The sequence below is a fragment of the Pezoporus flaviventris genome, unplaced genomic scaffold (genome assembly GCF_033815535.1).
Source record: "Pezoporus flaviventris isolate CSIRO_AGI_PZ_B2104156 unplaced genomic scaffold, CSIRO_AGI_Pfla_v1 ptg000050l, whole genome shotgun sequence".
Taxonomy (NCBI): domain Eukaryota; kingdom Metazoa; phylum Chordata; class Aves; order Psittaciformes; family Psittacidae; genus Pezoporus; species Pezoporus flaviventris.
The window spans coordinates 3,932,554-3,952,714 of NW_026892598.1; the positions used below are offsets into that span (position 1 = coordinate 3,932,554).

At 40.2% G+C, this 20,161-nt stretch overlaps 1 protein-coding gene across 6 annotated transcripts in view; it reads left to right on the forward strand.

Annotated features, from left to right (window-relative positions):
- Window positions 1-20,161, forward strand: part of SEMA6A (semaphorin 6A) — a 114,934-nt gene that overhangs the window by 65,241 nt on the left and 29,532 nt on the right. For 3 of the 6 annotated variants that reach the window (XM_061468701.1, XM_061468705.1, XM_061468702.1), the window contains exons 8-18: window positions 1,785-1,904; window positions 2,898-2,986; window positions 3,872-4,089; window positions 6,922-7,053; window positions 9,842-9,997; window positions 11,402-11,578; window positions 12,285-12,425; window positions 12,529-12,609; window positions 14,574-14,632; window positions 16,446-16,466; window positions 16,599-16,649. In XM_061468701.1, coding sequence (XP_061324685.1) covers window positions 1,785-1,904; window positions 2,898-2,986; window positions 3,872-4,089; window positions 6,922-7,053; window positions 9,842-9,997; window positions 11,402-11,578; window positions 12,285-12,425; window positions 12,529-12,609; window positions 14,574-14,632; window positions 16,446-16,466; window positions 16,599-16,649 — 1,245 coding nt within the window. The remainder of the gene's footprint in view (window positions 1-1,784; window positions 1,905-2,897; window positions 2,987-3,871; window positions 4,090-6,921; window positions 7,054-9,841; window positions 9,998-11,401; window positions 11,579-12,284; window positions 12,426-12,528; window positions 12,610-14,573; window positions 14,633-16,445; window positions 16,467-16,598; window positions 16,650-20,161) is intronic. The other 3 variants (XM_061468704.1, XM_061468706.1, XM_061468707.1) reach the window with 2 other exon arrangements.

A 20,161-nucleotide genomic window follows, 5' to 3' on the forward strand; every position in this document is an offset into this window, starting at 1 on the left:
AAAGTAGAAATTCTCTGATTGCAGCAGGTAATTCATAAACCATGGAAAGAGAGAGACACCTTCAGGGAAAGATTTATCCCATGTGTCTCAGATTCCCTATCTTTAGGGCAGTCTGAACAATCTTTCAGAAGAGCACTTCTCACAGTACTGGCCAAGGAAGCGCTTATGACTAATTTACTTTACATGCAGCTGAAGTTTAGTAAGATGACTCCCAGTCTGTCACTGAAGAAGTCCTCGCAGTATTTGAAAATAAAAAATATATTTATGGAAATGATCATGCTCTTTCATGATGATTCAGAATAAATGTGATACTGTTCAAATACATTCTTGTAGAATATACTGTGTAAATCTGCTAGCTTCAGGAAATCACCATTTTATATGCCATACATATTAATACTCATGGTAACTTTTTGGAGTGCAGTGAAAAGCATTTTCAGAGCAGTTTAGGGCACTGATCCAGCTCATCCGAGTCTGTTGGGTGCAGTTACATGAATATGGCTCTTCTTGCAGCCTGTAGCTATTACATGCGCAAATTATAATTGGTCACATGGTCTTCAGGAATTTAGCAGGAAATAAAAGTGTGATTATATTAATATGAGTTCAGATATCCATATCTAAGCAATTCAGCTTTTTATTCTGTTTTAAAATCATTTTTACTATCCGCTTTTTTATTTTGTAATTATTTTTTTCTGTTTTGCTAAGAGAAGAAGCCCATTTTTAAATAGCCAAATAATGATGGGAAATATGAAGGCTCAGAGTATAGTCCTGCTAATAAAGAAGAGTCTGAGTTTTAAATCTTAAGCTGAAATAAAACATTGTCTCTAAGTGCAATGAGAAGATCTTGACCAATAGCAGCCTCTATGCTTTCTGCTGGATATGTCCTCAGTGCTGGTGACTTTAAGGCCCAGCATGCAACATAATCTCTGTCAAATGAGATGAAGGCCATTCTGATTTTTATGTAGACACAACAGAGTTGTGTCCTTATGCTGCAATATTTGTGCTTCTACCATACCTCATGTTCCAAGGTGTGTCTCACACAGGAAAACAGCCCTGTACAGTTACCATGACCCGCAAACTGATTAAACAGCAAATGTAATTTAAAAATTTTGGAACTAATGCTTTTACCTCCTCATAGGTTTGAATTTTTTTGGTTGTCCTTTTGATTGCTTGTCCTTCAGTTATTTAACAGAGAGGAATGCATAATTCATGCAGAAAATGCCTAAAACACATTTTAGAAAAGAAACATAGATAGGCAATCCTCCTCCATCTCTTTGTATCCCTGTTTCTCCTGGGCTCTGTGCATGCTGTTTGATTTTTTTCCTAGTGATCTTTGGCAGAGGAAGAGTGCTCTCAAAGGGAGAAATTTACGTGTCAATTAGTTTGCAGTCCATAAGACCTGTCTGGCTTGCCTTCTCAGTTAAAACTAACAGTTCTGTCACAGTTTTCCCATATTTGTTTTGCTTACAAATGTAGGCAGAATTTATGAGCATTGAACCAGAGGCATGTGCAAAGAAACTGGACAGGGTATGACTTACCTAAGCTGGAGAAAAATTACCCCATAAGGTTTCTTCTCCCACAGCATCCCTCTGATATGACAGTTCTGAAAATTGGTGACATGCTTGTTCAGTGCTCAGTCCCCTTTACCTAGCTGAATTTTTTCCCTTCATGTTCCTAAGGAGATTGTGATGATATTGTTTGCCCCATCTCATTTGACTGATGAGAGAAACGAATTAGGTTATTTCTAATGCACCTCCCCTCTTGTTTTTAATTTCTTTCCTCCTCAGAGGGAAAGCTGTATTCTGCCACAGTGACCGACTTCCTTGCAATAGATGCAGTCATATACCGGAGCCTTGGAGACAGCCCAACTCTGCGGACAGTTAAGCATGACTCAAAGTGGTTGAAAGGTAGATAAACAAACAAAACAAAACAAGCAGCATCTCTGATGAGTCTTGTATTCCTGACAGACCTCTCTGTTATTTAATTTCACCACCGCTTCCTGTTTATCTCTCTCCTTCTTCTCCTGACCCCAAGTTACTGCACCTGGCAGAAACTGTGAGCATGGTAGATCACAATATATATTCCAGCATCTTTCCAAGCTGAAATCCATCAGCTTACAGCTGTTGGATGTAAAGGTTGGAACTTGCAGACCTAGGTGTGCTTGAACTGTGTTAGAAAATATTCTTGCCCCCCAGGAGTGTGTTAGGTAACAGTCAAGGCTTCATGAAGGATAGAGGGTTTGTCCTGTAACATTAAGATTCATCAATGAAAATAAAATTATGTGAATATTGCACAAAGCCTTTCTTTTAGGTTCTTAGGGACTGTACAGCTGCCATTGAATTAGGCAATTTCTGTGCTCTAAATGCCCTCGTTAAGAGCAGTGCTGTTTAGCTTCATGTAGGCATTACAAATAGTTAGCATTTGGAATGATTTTAACAGTGAGCAAAGCCATAGTTTGAAGTCTTTTTCTGAGTGCAGAAATGTTTTGCCAGGTCTTGACTTAGTCCCACTTTGCTTGCTACTACGGTCATGTGTGGGCAAAAGCAGTTACATGTTTGGTTTTCCCTCCACACACAGCCATGAAGAGCACTGCTTGGACCCCTCAGGCATACCGCTACATGTATTGCCTCTTTACCTTTCCTCATACTTTCAAGCAGGGCAGACGTATTAGTGGCAAACACTTTAACTACCTTGCACTGATGTTGGCACAGACTTCTCCCCAGCTGTCCTCTCCCCAGACGGTGATTCTTCTGCAGTGGTGATGTTGCTAGTTCTGAAATCTGAGCAAGCTTCAGCAAGCATTTCACCTTTGGGTGTTTAGTGTGAATGTATTCGGCTTCTCTTTGCATGCTATATGCTGTACGCGGTGCCTAAATAGGATGTCTCATTTTTTTTCCTAGAACCATACTTTGTCCAGGCAGTGGACTATGGCAATTACATTTACTTCTTCTTCCGAGAAATAGCAGTGGAGTACAACAGCATGGGAAAGGTAAGGGCAAAAATATTGCCTTGAATGACTTTGTCAGATTCAGGAGGAACAAAACATATGCTATTCTTGGACCAATGCCGTTAGGAGCGACCTTGAAATGAGAACCATAAATCATGATGACAAGGTCATCATTTTGAGAAGATTCCTATCGCTAAAGCCAAAAGGTTGGTTGGAGTGAAACGTTCTGCCTTGAAAAGAAACAGGGTGGTTTCTTACAGTGATGGTGTATACCTGAGCCTCTTTTCTAAAATCATAAAAAGAACAAGGCAAATGTAGGTAGTTCAGATTAGTAGGAAATTGTTGAAAACAAACTCCAAAACAGGGAGATATTATTCTTTAAGAAATCTGACTTGGAGTGCTGAAAAAACAGGGGCAGGCATTCTGTGCTCTGCCATTCTGCAAAGAATAATTAAACACTTTCTGCATTTTTGCTAATTTCATAATATCTTTCTGACTAAGTAGTCAGAAGAGCTGACCAAGGTCAGAAAGGTGGAAGGTAGGAATAAAAGCCCAGCGAGATCTGCATAGGTTTTAAGTGCTGAAAACACAAGAGTCAGAACAGGCAGCATGGGTTGCAGGGATTGTGAATATAAAATGTGCTTTTGTTTGGGGAAATAGAAAGCTAAGCAGTTGGTATGGAAATGAGTTTTATGTGGGTTGAGGACAGATCTCCTGAAGGATTTATGGCTGTATAGTAAATGCTACAGCCTTATCTTTTATAGCACACTGTTCCAAAGCTTAATTTTTCTCTGTTTCTTATTTGTTACAGATTATGGAAACGTGGGATTAAATTAAGCACCTTGTTGTAAAAGCAGAATTCCAACAAAATCTTTAGTTCAAACAAGCATTTAATTTTCTCCATTATTTTTGCTCTACTCCTTCTAGGTAGTTTTCCCAAGGGTGGCTCAGGTTTGCAAAAATGACATGGGAGGATCTCAGAGAGTGCTGGAAAAACAGTGGACTTCCTTTCTCAAGGCTCGTTTGAACTGCTCAGTTCCTGGCGATTCACACTTTTACTTTAACATACTCCAGGCAGTTACAGATGTTATCCATTTCAATGGTCGGGATGTTGTTTTAGCAACCTTCTCCACTCCGTATAATAGGTAATAAGGACAATAACCTTTTACCTTCTACTTCCTTCATGTTTTGCTTTTCACTGCAGTTTCTTTTTACTTTATGAGGGTACCAAAAGTGATTGCTCGCACAATGTAGTTATTATTTACCACGTTCATACCAGTAGTTCATGTTTCATTTTAAGATACCCTTGTATTGCTTACTGCATTTTATATCTGATAACTTAGAGCAGCTTTCAGCCATTTACTATCTGGACATGTTCCTTGGTCATACTTTCTTATACGTGGGACTAATTCAGACCAGCCACCAAGAAGTTTAGCAGAATGTTATTCCGAAGAGAAAATATGATTATTGTTTTTCTCACAAAGAGAGGACTAGGCCTGTGCTGTTTACATCTAAGCCACATTAGTACTCGTTCCCTTTATTTCATGTATCCCTACAGGTTCTTACATTTTCTCCTGGGAGAGCCAAGAACCTAAACCGTCCTGCTGGCTGGGGCAGAGGGTCCTGAGAACATACGAATTTCATTGTTCATGTGGTTTTCCAAAGCATCAGTTCATCTGCAAAGAATTTATTACCACTGCACATTATAACATGTTTCTCCAGAAGTTATTAGGAAAGTAACTGGATCTAATTATCAAGGTCCCCCAGAGAAGTTAAAAAAATAGTAGCACTCTAATTAAAAAATATATTGCTGTTTCACAGAGTAATGTTTGAGCTGAAAGGAGAACCTTATTGCTGAAATTCATCTGGTTTTGCTGTACACTCACCATGTCTTTTCAAGCCTGACCTCAGTGAGGTCATGCAGTGAACTGACTTCATGTGAGAGTAAGCCCAGGCCTGTAATGCATAATTGCTGCTTTTGACATCAAAACGCGAGGAACTGCAGTGGAATGATTATGACACCAATAGGGAATAAGAATTAAATTAGGATGATCTCTTTTTATGCAAACTAGCTTAATAAAAAGAAGTGAACGAACAGAGATTCAGCATCAGAAAATAGATTGTATCTTAACATTATCTCAAAACTGAGATTGTCTTCCCATTCTTATAGTATTTCCTGTGGTGTGTCATGAATAATAGTTTTCCCCACATTTAATATCTAAGTACTTGGTGTTAAAATCAAGCTACTATTTTATAGGCTCCATTTTTTGTCAGATATTGAAGATGACAGAAAGGTGCATAGGTTTGGAGGCACCTCATTAACAAACCTGCCTCTCACATGGACAGATCTCTTTCCTTCCTCCCCTACTGAGAAAAAGCTACAACAAATATCTTTGATCATTGGAACAAAGTTTTCTCTTTGGGTGAGCTGAAAGAGGTTCCCTGGTCTAATCTAAACTCACTCAGGACAGGAGCTGGTGACAGGTTGGGCGATGCCTTAGCCGTGAGCCACAGTACTCCATCCTTTTGGCATTATCACACTGTGGACCTGCAAAATGCCATCCTCAAGAGTGAAAGTTGTTGCAGTCTTCTCTGTGTAGTTAAGGGTTGAGCACAATGACTCCGTGTAGTCACTGTGTAGTTATGGGTTGAGCACAGTTCTCAGAGCTTTTAGTTCTTTACAGCACTCCTCAAGACTTTAGGGTTTTTTTTTCTTTAGGGCTTAATTCAACAAAGTGCAAAATCTTCTAGCTGGAGTGGGTCTTTTAGCTCGAGGTGTCTTTTAGGGTGAGGTCCTATGTGTGGCCAAATAGACCCTTCACCAACTCTTACATCAACATACGTGTGGCTGCCTCTGTTTAAAACTCCTCCTGTGTAGTATCAGATTAATACAGAGCTTTGAATCTCCCTTCCATAAAAAAACACAATCTGGGGAGATCGAAGTAAGACTAATACTGTCTCCCTGCTTCTTGTTTTCTTCAGTAATAATCATTTCAAAATGTTTTAATATTTAAACAGTTACTATCAATGTGTATACCTTTATGAATTTAATTTTATTCTCTGCAACAGTATTATAGTTCCTGCAATTTTTCTTTGGTGTATATATAACCTAGTAGCTAAAAGCAAGATTGAAAGCCTCAGCCAGCTGGGTTGATGCTATTTACCTGATAAAATCAAGCAGTGGAAGTCGGACATAAACATAGTAGTTCGTGTTAAAAAAATGAAAGGTGGGTAAATGAATAGTTCATGCTTCCAAGTAACTGACCATGGAAAACCCCTGAGCCTTTTAGAGAGTATGTAGGTAAGGATATCATTAGGTTTAGGGATTTGCATGCATATAATCAAAAAGCTGAAATTTACAACTTTATGATCTAAAAATAAAATGGAATTTGCTTCTATAAGCTCTTTACACCTCATTGAGTTAAGCAAATTCTTGAGCATAATTCACTCCTTTCTTCTGGGAAAACTTGGAGATCAGGCTGTGGGAGGATGGAGTAATAACACGTAAATGCCAGGTCAGTGGTACATTCCAGCATTCTCCCAGTTTGATCAGCACCAACTTCTGAGCTTTCTGCAGTGAAGCCATGACAGGGACTGTGAGAATTAATGCCAAGAGATGTTGCAACTTACAAGAACTTGAATTTTCACATAATGGGCTCTGAATGAGACTGGCTATTACTCCTTATGCATTGTCAGTGGTACCCAGAGTCTCACACATTCTTTCATTTCTTCAGGATTATTACAATTGCTTCTTACTGTAGAGGCTTTGCAACATACTGTTCTAGAAGGAGCTCTCTGATAACTGGTATATTTCAGGTTTTTCCATGGGGCTGGCTTTTCCTGTCAATGCTCAGAGGTTACAGAGTTCAGGATTAAGTAGCCTCTGACAGGAAGTCTTCTATATAGCATTTTTTCAGTCAAGATCTAATGCGTAACTGCAGAATCAGTAACAATTTATGGGAAATGTCACTTTGCAGCATCCCTGGCTCTGCAGTCTGTGCCTATGACATGCTTGACATTGCCAATGTATTTACTGGAAGATTCAAAGAACAAAAGTCTCCAGACTCAACATGGACACCAGTTCCTGATGAACGAGTGCCCAAGCCCAGGTATGTTTCGTGTATAGTGATGTTCTTCTGTTCCTGCACAGAAAACAGAGGGGTTTGATAATTTGAACAGCCTTGTAAGGTGCATATACAGTTGAAAATATATGTTGTAACAGTGAATTAGAAGTTGAGTTGCATTTGAATGTAAGGTATTTGAGTGAGAATTTTTCCACTTTAGCAAGATTTGTGTAACATAAATCAAACCAACATCAGATCCACTTGGTCAGAATAATCTATCACATAAGAGTGGTGTGCATTACACACCTGTTGCAAATTGGTTCAGTAATGGATATCTTATTACAAGGCCTGCACCAGTTCTGTGGATTGCTGTTCTGCAGCTAACATGCAATTAATGTGCCACAGAGGAAGCATCATGGGGACAAAAAACCAGCATTCCATCAAAATGGAGATTCAGTTTACCTCATTCCTCCTATGAGTTGTTTTCACTGCTTCCACTTCCATCCTTTTTGCATGTGGCTCCTCTATTACACCCTCTTCGTATTTCCTACAAGCGCTCGTTTTGTACAGGTTGCTGTTGACAGCCCCTTGTTAACTCATTTACACCAATGGCACTTTGCCCTGAGAACATGATATGAATGTAGGTGAAGCAAATTAATTTATCTATCTCAGTTGAGCTCTACCACTTTAATGTATGTTTTACATTGCTTGGGGTATCCTAAATAACTTCAGAAGAAAATATTGCGTGAAACTTTTTAGTGGCAACTGAGTCTCTGCCTAAATCCAGATTTGACCCATCATGTTTTAGAGTTGCTGAGTACAGTATTCCTATGCTGTCTTTATTTTGAAGTTGTCACTCAAAAGAAGAGCCTGAAGATGACTGGAAAATCTGGTAACTTCTGTGTCTTTTTCCAGTCCCAGCCTTAGTAAGGCACCTGCTAGCACTGCTGCTGGATTTTCTTCTCCTTTTTGCAGTGTTTCAACAATTCATTGACACAATGGACTACCTTGGTAGTGCAGGGCTGCCTGAGGGCTCTAGGGTCTTTTGTTTGGGCCTTACTCAGAAAATACTGGCAGGAAAGGGGGAAAGGAGAGAGAAATCTTCTCTTCTGATGGGAAGGAAGAAGGGAGCGCTGCATCAGAAGTTTGTGGAATAAGCCAATAACAAGCTAACAGTTATGATGAAGACAGGAAAATACAGCTCCTTCTTAGCCACTAGTGAAGTGGTGAACACTGTTTCATGTAACATTTGGCCATTAATCTGCTTAGTAGAAATAATCATTACTTATAACTCATATTGAAATGCATGAGAGCCAAAAGACACCTTTGAAATAATATGTTTTATTTGGGTATCTTTGTATGGTGCAGAAACATTAGTGCTCCTATTGATCCTAACGTTTCTAAGAACCACATTGAGCCTTTCAGGGGCCTCTCTTCCCTTTTTTGGCTGAGATGCACAGCAGGGTTTACTTGGTTTTATGTTTATTCGATTAAATCAGTTTTGAGATTAAAAAGAAGAATTAATCCTATCATGTGATTAGCATTTAGGAGGAAATAGGCCTCCAGATTAGGTATACATAAATGATAGGGACCATGGTGCCAAAAGGGGTAGGCTGCTCCCTAGAGTTCTCTGAGAATGTCACCTTATGAATCAGTGCCCTGGCAAGGACTGCTGATGCCTTTGGTTTCTCCTTCTCTGCCTCTATTGCTAATTCTATATGCAGTTACAAAACAACCAAAATATTTTGGATACAAAAAGAAATAACACAGAGTCTCTACATGTAGTGCTTATTGTGCAGCTGTGTGGGACCAGACCCACTGACCCAGCTAATCTCCTCTAGTCCTATGCTACCTTCCTACATAACATTTAGATTCCTAAGGTTTGAATATTTATCTAAATCTAAGCGACAGATATGACAGAACCACTCTATATTTTGTTCAAGTTGGCATAATTCCACTCAGGATGGTGGCTCTACCCACATCAAATCAGATGAAAATTGGGCACTGCAGCATACTTATGAGTGGGTAGTCCATCTTTTATCTTCCCATCTCAGAGTGGCTCAAAGGCTTGAAGAATCATAATGCTCTATGAAATGGGAGCAAATAGACCTTTTGTTGGCGAAAATAACCCACAAAATATTAATAATAGGTGAATCATTTTGCTTCTTCCTGTGTAGAGATGACCTCTCCAGAAAGAAAGGTTAATGTACCTGTGAAGAGCAGGGTGGATTTTAGGAAATAGGGTGAGTGGGTTTGCATTTAAGTTTTAGTGAAAGCCTCAATGTTTTACTGTATTTGAATTGTCTCATCCAAATTGAAAGAAGGGTAAAACCTATGTTTAGGTGTTTGCTTGCTGGGTTGTCTTCTCCGATAGTCCACTTTCTACCTGACAGGACTGAAAGCAACTTTCTTTCACAGATGCTGAAAAGATCAACTTCCTTCTGTATGTTAGGGACTACCTTTATTCCAGGAAAGAGCAGTCCACTAGGATATTTACAGATCAGAAAGCCCCTTGCGCCTTGCCCCATCAAGCCATGCACACATGCAGTGATTATGTTCCATGTCAGTGGATGAAGTACAAACTGTGCATGTCACACTCCTGCTAAAGAAATTTGTCTTTGTGCTTCTAGGTGACATGTTAAGTCCTTTTGAGTGGAGGATATAGCAGGATTTTAGGCCTTCCCTGAGGGGCTGAACAAGTACACCAAACTTTTCAATCCCCCATTTAAATCCTTGTAATGCATGTCAGATTTCACTGAGGGCCTCATTACAAAAGGAGATTTGAACTAGGCATCAAGTAAGTGTTCTGGCTTTACCCTCTTGTTTTATTTAGGCCTGGTTGCTGTGCTGGCTCTGTGTCCTTAGAAAAATACGTAACCTCTAACGAGTTCCCGGATGATACTCTGAACTTCATCAAAACACATCCTCTGATGGATGAGGCTGTACCTTCCATTGTCAATCGACCCTGGTTCCTGAGAACAATGGTCAGGTACGTACCTCTTGTGCTCATTGTAGCTGTCAAGTTGTGCTGATAGTCTTGCTCAGAATAATCCTAAACTCTCTAAACATCCTTGGTGTGCTGGGCATGAATCCAAGTAGGAACAATGGCAGCACTGAGCAGATGCTGCAGAATTCCCTGAGCAGCTTTCAAGATAGATAGGAAAAAACCTCAGTCCTTTCCAGCCACGCTGTGCTGAAACCGGATGTTGGAGGAAATGCTGTGAGGGGAAGGTTGACCCCTCCTCTTGGCTTATGGGTCAAGTGTTTGGGGCATCTCGGTAGAAAACTTTGGGCAAGGATCAGCAGAGAGCCCAGGGATATGTACACAGGATGCAAATATGTCTACCAGGATATGTTCACAGGATATGAAGATGTCTGTCGGGTTATGTGCTGGTATGTTTTAATGTTTACAGAAGTGTACAGGCAGAAGTAATCACATAATCTGTATCCTTTCTATGGCAACAAGAGAAAAATAATAATGAAAGGATTTGAACAAAGACTCATGAATCAGCAAGCCTCAAGTACACCTTCCCCTTCCTATCAAATACATTCCCACTCTCTGCTGGGGTCACTATACTACTTATCTACCCTTCAGTTGTGAACAGAATAGAATGACTAACTTTTGCCATTTTTCCTCACTCCCTCTGAACAAGGGTAGAGTTTTATGCCAGGTACTGTTTAGCTTTGGAAGGGTGTGACTTAGTTCTAGTAATGTACCTTCTGTCAGGTTTTTATGTCAGGTTCTATACCTCTAACCAAAGGTGAGAGCAGCAAGTTCTACGAAATATTTTCCTTTGATCACCAGTACCCAATAACTGGTACCAAATCACCACTACTCGGTTTTAACAAATTGTGTCATCCCAAGATTCAGTATCATCTCAGCACCCAACTCACTTACTGGCAGTTGTGTGGTTATTTTTAGTGAGGAAAAAGGCATTTTAGCTTTTCACTATTGCAATGGCGCAGCTTTTCCTGCCAAGAAAGTTGGATGTAGATCAGTTATCATTATTGCTGCTTTTAATGTGACAGAGCTTGAAATTAAAATATAAAATTCACTGTGCTAATTTTATTTCCCTGCCTGAAGAACTCACCAGGCCAGTGCTTTGCTTTTGATTGGGGTAATTCCTAAATGGCCCCATTCAGCTTTCTGCAAACACTTCTGCTGGCTGTTGGACACGTGGACTTGCAGGCAAACGCACAAAAATTCCTCACCATTTGGTACCCAAACTGGTGCTGTCTGTGTTGACTTACAGGGTTATTCAGCTAGGAAGAGTGCTTAAATACGTTACATGGTTGCTAGAAAGCTACTGCGCAGTTCTCTGAAATGGAAAATGTAATAAAATAAATGGCAGTCTAATCCCAAGTGATGCAAAATGCTGTGTTGCTATTCTAGATACCGCCTGACCAAAATTGCTGTGGACTCTGCTGCTGGGCCATATCAGAACTACACTGTGGTTTTCTTGGGATCAGAGAAGGGAATCATCCTGAAGTTTTTGGCACGGACAGGAAACAGTGGTTTCCTGAATGACAGCCTTTTCCTGGAGGAGATGAACATTTACAATCCTGAAAAGTGTGTATCTGACTTTTTGTACTTGTGTATGGGTGACTTTGAACTTCCAATTTCTCAGAGTAGATTGTCCCATGAAAAGGGAAGTAGTTAGAGAAGCCAAGTTTTTTTGAGTAATTTTAAATTGTTTGAGAAGGGGATGTCTGCTTATCAGTCTCTACATTGCAACAAGATTTTTTTTTCCAGTACGTGTAGAAAATAGCCCATCCTATGCAGCCGTTGCTGGATAATTAAAAGTGAATTCTGCAAAGGAAGATTAATTTTCTAATCCTGTAAAAAATACCTGATTCCTCTCCAAATAACTCAACAACCGGCAAGCTGCTCTCCAAGGGAAATTTCCTGCATTTCAACCTTCCTCAAATATGCCTAAAGGGCTTTGAAGTGAGCCATAATCATGTAGAAATTTCAGCTACTTTGAGTACTGGAGAAGAATAAACACAAAAATATGAAGGGCCCTTCAGAAAGCTTGTCTGATGTGCCGTCTTTCTCCACTTCTTATTCCCCTGTCAGTATTTTTAATACTGACTTTTATGGTATCAGTGGCTCTAGTGGCTATATTGTGTGGTCTTTGCCGTATTCAATTCTGCCATTCTTGGGTTGTTTTGGGGGAGCTTTTGGGGTTGATTTGTTTTATTCTTTAGCTTGAGGAATCATTAAGTTTTCATCTGGCTTCCCAGCAGAACCCATTTGAAACTTGTTTTTGTATCAGGTGCAGCTACGACGGTGTGGAGGACAAGCGGATTGTGGGCATGCAGCTTGACAAGCCCAGCAGTGCCCTGTATGTCGCCTTCTCCACCTGTGTCATCAAGGTTCCCCTGGGACGTTGCGAGCGTCATGGCAAATGCAAAAAGTACGTGTTTTCAGGTGGCTGTCAGAACATGTTTTCTTGCCACTGCAGGCATGGGGAAGGCGGGAGCAATCGTGAATGCCACCTTGTGCTTTTCTTTCTCAAGGGCCTGCATAGCATCCAGGGACCCATATTGCGGGTGGATGAAGGAGAGCGGAGTGTGCACACAGCTGGTCCTTGGCTCCAAGTGAGTAAGGGCTCTGGCTGGACGGGACGTGAAGGTCTGGCAGTGGCGCCGGGCAGTCTTGGGCAGAGCTATGTGAAACATGGAGCTCTTAGGAAAGGAAAAATGTGGGAAGTATTTGTTTCTACCTTATTTGCATTCAACCCTGAAATGTCTTACAAAGTTTTCTGATGTGAACTCTCAGCTGATTGGTAACTGCTAAAGGAGGAGGAGGAAGAAAATGAAAGAGCTGTACTAAGGTCGTGTGTTATTGAAAGGAGGGAACTGGATGGGTATATCTGGACCAGCCCACACTGGAGCCATCACAGCTGATTAAAGAGGCAGTAGAATCCAAATTAAATTACTGAAGCAATTTGTCCATTGAAAACAAAACCAGTCCTTCTAATTTACTGTGCATTACTAAGAGGAATCAGAGCACAATAAGAGCTTAAAGCAGATTCAGAGAAGTGCTGGATCTCCCCTTCCTTAACCATGGAATTTAATTATCTTACAATAATGAAAGTCTGTGAAGGTTTGTTTAAATGTGGTTACTAAAGCCTTCTTGCAGGGAGCTGATCCCCTTCAGAGATATCATTTCTTGGCCACATCTGACACACCTCATGCTTGCCCACTCTAAGGTACAGCTATACTTCCTCAGGGTAGCGGTGCAAATGTAGCACAACACCACACAACCTCGACAGACCCACTGCTCCCCCCACTTAACCCTGCTCCTTCAATATGTAATGGATGAGTTACTATTCCTGTGCTTGTGTCTTGCTCTTAATTTCCTAATTCAACTTAAATGGTTTTGTCCATTGGGCATGCTACAGCTGTATTTTTTTTTTATATGCTTTACTGTGAGCGTGTGGACTGTTCCTGACTGGACATTTGGTAGAATAATGTTAAAATTGACCTGTGTCCATACCAGGTTTTCTCAGTATTCCCAAAATGCTTGAGTCTTTTTGCACTTTGATAGCATGTTGTAGGGAATTTACATACCTTACTATAAAAGCAGCTTCCATGTTTATCAATAGATCCATAGAGACAGAGGCAGCGCAATTTGCAGTGGTGCATTCCAGAGGTGAGCAAGGCAGGTCGCTCTCCATCCAGTGCATAACATTTAGGAAGGGGATCCAGCTCAGCAGAGAAGATGTCTAGGGAACTTGTAAACTAGCCAACAGTTGGCAGAGATGTTAGGTGCCCTCCTGAAGTAGGTGACACTTGAGCAGGAATTTTAAGAATACGGAGTTGGGAATGAGGTGTCTGCAAGGATGATTATGCCTCAAGGGCAGGATCCTAACTAATGCAGACAAGGGCTTGTTTTGGACGTTTTCCAAGGCTCTTGTCACTCATCTTTAATTGTACAGGAAGTTGAAAGAACAGCTTGACTAGTTACCCAAAATCACAGGCAGAGGTTAGCAGTGTAAATTGGGTATGCCAGCTAGAATAGCCTGTGAGTGTTTTTTCAGAAAAGACCCTTGAGTTCAGTGGAATGCCATCAGTGGACTGGTACTTACGCCTTGCATCCTCATCCAGCGCAGTACCTAAGTGACTGTTCAAACACAGGTCGTCTTTCCCCAGGGCACTACCTACCCAATGGGTGACCTTCCTTCTCACATCAAGTATTAGTGCACCTTGTCTACTATATGGACAAGTGAAGGTAGTATCATAATTGCTCCTGATAGTATAATTTATGATAGAGTTAAGAGTTTAAAAGGTTTGAATCTGTTCACCTTCTTTGACAACAAGGCATACAGTGGATTTTTAAAAAGTAATAATGTAAAGAAGAAGCATTATCAGAAGCCAAGAAATCATTAAGCAATGATAAATAGCTCTGTGTAGCAATTTTTCAGCCTTTTTGTGAAGGTTCCAAAGGAATGGCCAGTTTTATGGCAGGGCTTTATTTCAGTTGAACATTTGATAATTTCTTTCTGGTCATGCCTACGATTGTTGTTATTCATACTGTTTTGTATTTTCCTATTATTTAGACTGGCATTTGAACAGGACATAGAACATGGCAATACAGATGGACTGGGTGACTGCCAAAGTAAGCAAATCTTCTACCCTCTATTTACCATGTGTCACAGAGTTCTTCTGAATGCCTCAAATCACCATTACCTGTTGGACGTTCTTTGGTAGCAATATGTAAGCCACAACAGGGACAGCAATGACAGCTAATGGTACAGGTTCAGAAGAGGAATGGTTGTTTAAATGTTTATAAGGAAAATTGCTCAGTTGGTGTGATTTATGCAAACACCAGACTTCAAAGCAGTTAGTTGTGAGAAAACCTCAGTTCTAGAGGATATTGATTGTAGCAATGACATAATGAATTGGATGTTCATTGTCTTTGTTACCCATCATAGTTGGGTTGTTTATGTAGCTGCACAAGAAGCGGCTTGGTTTCTTCATGTAGAATGTGACTTTTACTACATTCCCATGAAGGACAGGGAGAGCCTGAAATATATCTTCAGCTTTGGATCCAGATCAAGAAGTGGCAGCTACTTACTTTGTGAACCTTAGTGGATTTTACATACAGGCTGGACAACATAGCAGTATTAAGAGCCAGTCAGTACTGACCCTGCCTAAGAAATATTAATGGTAAACCTTAGGTACTGACAGCTTGAGTTGGAACCTTAAACACAGTCTTTAACCATTTACATTTTTCACTGAGGTGCTTAAAAGTGTACAGATTGCACTGCATGCAAAGAAACCTTACATGCTAGTTTCTCAACCTTCAGGAATACCAACGTCTATGTTCAGGGCAGCTCTTGTTCCGAATGTTCTTGCCAAGTGTAATTCTGAGCCCTGAATATTGTTTATAAACCTTACAAAATCAAGAATTCTTTTCAGTGCAGTTTGCACTGATGCCTGTACATGCAATAAAACTGCTGAAGGTGAGGAAGTAATGTACAGTGAGAGAGTCATTACTTTTTGGAATACAGAACAAAATAATGAAGGGCTAGAATGTGCCTTGGGATACAGTGCTGGCCAGCTGCTCTGGAGAAAGAGCCTTCTCATGCCTTGTGCATCCTTGTTCAAGAGCCACTTACTACTGTGGTCACTGTGCTTGGGGGAGTACAAGGATTCAGCCTCTGCATGCCCTCCCTTCTTCTCAGCTACGCATTCCTCTGCCCTAAGACAGGGTTATGTAGGCTGTCTCAAAGTTTTTTGAAGGAGATGTACACATAGTCCCTCCTGTTCTCCCTGTTAGTGTTGTTAGCACCAAATCAGGTCAATTCCCAGTTGATGCAACTTTGCCCTTTCAGACTGTTCTGCTCTCCTTGGGCAAATAGGTTAGACAAAAGTGAAGGGTACCTAATATCAGTTAAATATAAAATAGAGGTAGCAAATTGTTCAGAAACAGCACATTTTGCTCATGGTGAAACGTCTGTTTCTGTGCAGAGAGATCAAAGCCTATACCCTGCTTAAATCCCTCTTTATCCCTGAATGATGCATTGAACCTTGACACTGCAAAGGCATTGATTTAATTCCCTGATAACCCAGCTGATCTTACTACTTCGTGTGGTCTTGGGTCATTTGAGTTTCGTCCTCACTGACTCCCACTGCTGGCTGCATCACTTGTATTGCCTCATGTTAGGTAAAGACTTGATCTTACAAAGAAAGCCATGGCAGGGAGGACATTGGCCTTCCTAGTTGGTTTCCCTTGCACAAGGCTGGCCATGAACACTTTCAGAGACAGACAATGTTTTCAGGTATATCTGAATATTAGTTTTGCCTGGGTCATTAGGGTACTAATCACATAAGTATCAGTTGTAGAATAGAAGATTGCTAGCAGCAAAAGAGTAAAAAATAAAAAAGAGAGAAAAATAATGATTTTTCCCCTGTTATTTGTCTTTCAGATTCCTTCGTAGCCCTGAATGGTAAGGAAGTTCTTAGTTTCATTATTTACTGACAGCAAATCCATTTTGGAGGAATCACTTTTTACTAAAATCTTAAGTATTTTCATATTTTTGTTTTGCTTAATGTTTCTTCCCAATTTATTTTGTTCATAGACATCTCAACAGCTTCACCTGATCATGAAATGTCTTACGACACAGTGTATGGTCAGTTTATGGGTGTTTTTAAAAATTCCTCCTGATCCTTGTCTTAGCTAGTAGCTTCTGTACTCAAATAGTCGTTGCCCTATAGTACTTGTTTTGTCTTGATGTGAGGGCCTGATTCACTAATCACAACTAGGATTGAGTCATACCTCTTGATTTTCAATCTGTCTTTTCTTGTCTTCCCTCAAAACTATCTCCCTTGAATTGAAGTAAGATTTGGCGTGTTTTAATGGGATATGAGCAGACATCAGGAGCATGCTTCATCTGAACGCACAGAGAAAGGAACACTTGGGTACAATGATGCATCCTACCTATTTACCAGGAAAAACAAGATAGCAACTTCCCACTCATGTTTTGTCATGAGGCTGGTGTCATGACTGCTGCAGCAGACAGTCAGAGATACCTCAGGGAAAGGGGCAGAACTGTCCCTGGGTTACAGAAAGATCTCTCAGAAGGAAAATTAACCTGTTAACCATGTGAGCTGAGACTGGGTTATGCCTTGACTTCTGCAGGGCCCTGCTAGGGTGAGTCATTTCTGTTACCCAAGCTCGCAGTATCTGATCTGTAAAAAAAAAAAAAAAAAAAAAAAAAAAAGGGGTTTCACATAGCAAATTAAATTACCTGAGCTGAAGAAGAGCATTTCTGCAGGACTAGAGTAGCAGTTTCCCATGAGGCAGCTGTTAATCTGTGCTCATAGTGCTTTCCACTACTTTGTTCTATATATTTGGAAGTGGATTACTCTAGTACTTGGAATACAGAATAAATGTCTTCATGAGGAATTATTGCAAAATAAATAATCACTTTAAATTCAAACCTAGACCTATATTGCAGTAATTTGTCTTCATATACATCCTGCACACAGAGAAGTACTCACAAGCTAAGAGGATATGTGGTATAGCTCCCAGTGAAGTCAACAGAGAATTGCCATGTGGAATGGGAGCTTGCTTGTGAAGTTGTTTGCAGGCTGCAAAAAACTAGTAGTTCACCAGCGGTAGGGCAGATCCACCATATGTTTGGCTCAATGTAGCAAGAGGTAGGTTAGCGTGCAGTTACTATGACCATTTAATAGAGACTTTCATCTTGTGCCTGCAAAACATGTAGGTACAAACCAGAACCAATGACAGCTCAGTACAGCAGAATATAAATGACTGGAGGCACAGTAATGCTGTTCAGCATTTTAAAAATAAAATCAAATTCGCCATATTCTTTATTACCAGGAAATGGAAAATGTGCAGGTGAAACTTGTTTGAAAGTATGATAATGAAAACCATTGAAGGAAATGTACGAGATCAAAGACAAGTTGAATAACGTGTGGAAGACTCATGGTTTCATCTGCATATACAGCTTGTACTTTCTTTCATTTGAAAATTGTATTTCCAATGCACAAAACAGTAATTAAAGAATAGTAATAATTAAATTTGTACTGCTGAATGTAAAGATAAAGAATATGGCCATTGCGTAGTGCTGATGTGCTACCAGAAATGTTCTAGATTTCCTGCTTCTAAGCACGTTTGTAGGCTGAACAGTTACATCTGTGGGGCTGGGGCTGTTGATCCCATCAGCTACCATATTAGTAGGGACTTTAGCAAAAGCTGATATTTTAATATGACCAGGAAACCTGAAAAGTTATTCAAGTGAGCAGCAGAGTGAAAAAAGCTGGGAGTACAAGTAAGAAGGGAGTCCATTTTACTGTCCAGGCAAGACAGACTCCAGGAATTAACCCAGCTCTTTGAGCAGGACCCTACTGGCAGATGCAGTGGAGAAATGCAGACCCAACATTAGCATTGGTTCCCACTTACGCCCTGTCTTTCACAGATGACTTCACTGACCCCTCTCAGGTACGTCCTGATAAAGTGGTCTTTAGACAAGTCAGCTCTTTAGACAAGTCAGCTCTTCCTTTTATGGGTTTAGTGAAAATACCCATTCTGATATTACTGCAGTTATTTTTTTCACCTACCACGGCAAAATATGAAAGGAAATGTGCTAGTCACCTCTATTGATCTTCCACATAAGGAGTGTATAAAATTACAGCATGAGGTAGTAAACCAGTCTCAGTAAACATGCTCATGTTTGGTAACTGTAGTGACTGCTCTGAATCTTTTTCTTGAGAAAATGAAAATTTTATCAGTGGTGCATTTTTATTGAGTACAGTTAAATGCATAAGCAAATTGTATTTCTTAATAGATTAAACTGCAGCATGCTGGGATATACCAGAATAGTAACAAGTGAATGCTCAGGGTGCTTTTGGACCCAGTAGACTAAATGTATCTAAAGGCATTTGAAACACCAGTTGCAAAAGACATCATAAGGCCTGATTCCCTTGATTTACTCCACTGTAAATCAATTCACTTCAACAGGCTTACTCCCCATCTGTGGCACTATGAATGAAAGGAGAACCAAGCCCTTAATCTTTGTATTCTTGTCATCAGCCTCCTCCTGAATTTGGCAGGTGGGCTCCCTTTTCTGGGGCAGTCTCATGTGATGGGTTGTAAACAAGTAAAGTCCACACAGGTGACTGCTCAAGTGCATCCCTTTTGAAACCCAAGGAGAAGATAGCAGGCTGAAGGTCTGGCTGAAGAACATCAGAGAGAAATGATGCAAGAACCACATATTTAAACAAGGAGATTAGGCTAGATTCTTCTGCAAAATTTCAAGCAGCTTCAATTACCTTTGGAAACATCAATCCTTAGTGAATTGGGCCCTTATTTTACCCCCTAGACATAGTTCTTTCTCCCTCTGTAGTATTGATTTAGCCTTTCCTTCTAATTGTCAGCTATAGCTGTTAATAGGATAGTGTGCAGACATCTTAACCTCTGAGATCCTAATGACTTGCACATATTAGAGCAACTATCAAATATGTATTGAATACCTGTCTTTGTTTTAAACCTGAAAAAAACCTGCTTATATTTTACAAGTACACTTCAGAATGAGCTATAGTTACAAAGTGCAGCCCTTCTGAATCATTATCCATGCCTGTAGACACTAAATGCTTTTCCTCTCCTTCTGTTACTTGAAAAGTTTTTCCAAATAATGGAAGCACGTAAGCCAGTTGGGCTTTTTTTTTTTTTTTAAGAGTGTATGTTTTGATTTTTACATGTTTGCTTTAAACATGTAAGTTTGAAAAGTACTGTCTCTGCAGGTTTTCAGGTGGTTTGTTTTAAAACAGAGGCAGAATTGTTTCTTAGATGTTTAGGTATTAACCAATATTAACAGAGGTCCTCGGCACACCTCAAAATTTTAAACTCTCTTTAAATTGCAGGAAAGCTTATTTACACAGGTAAAAATGGTATAATGGGAAAAAAAGGCTCACTACATGTTGCAAGCTATACAACACATTGTAAAGGTTTAATAATGACTGTGTGTGAAAGGGCCAGGACTGCATTGCCTGCCACTTCAGTCTTTTCTCTGTTTATAAGAGAAACTTAACTACCTCATGCATATGTGGTGCCACTATGCTCAGAGGTGAAGTTCATCCAGCAGTATTGGCTGTAAGGGCACTTACAGGACACAGTGAT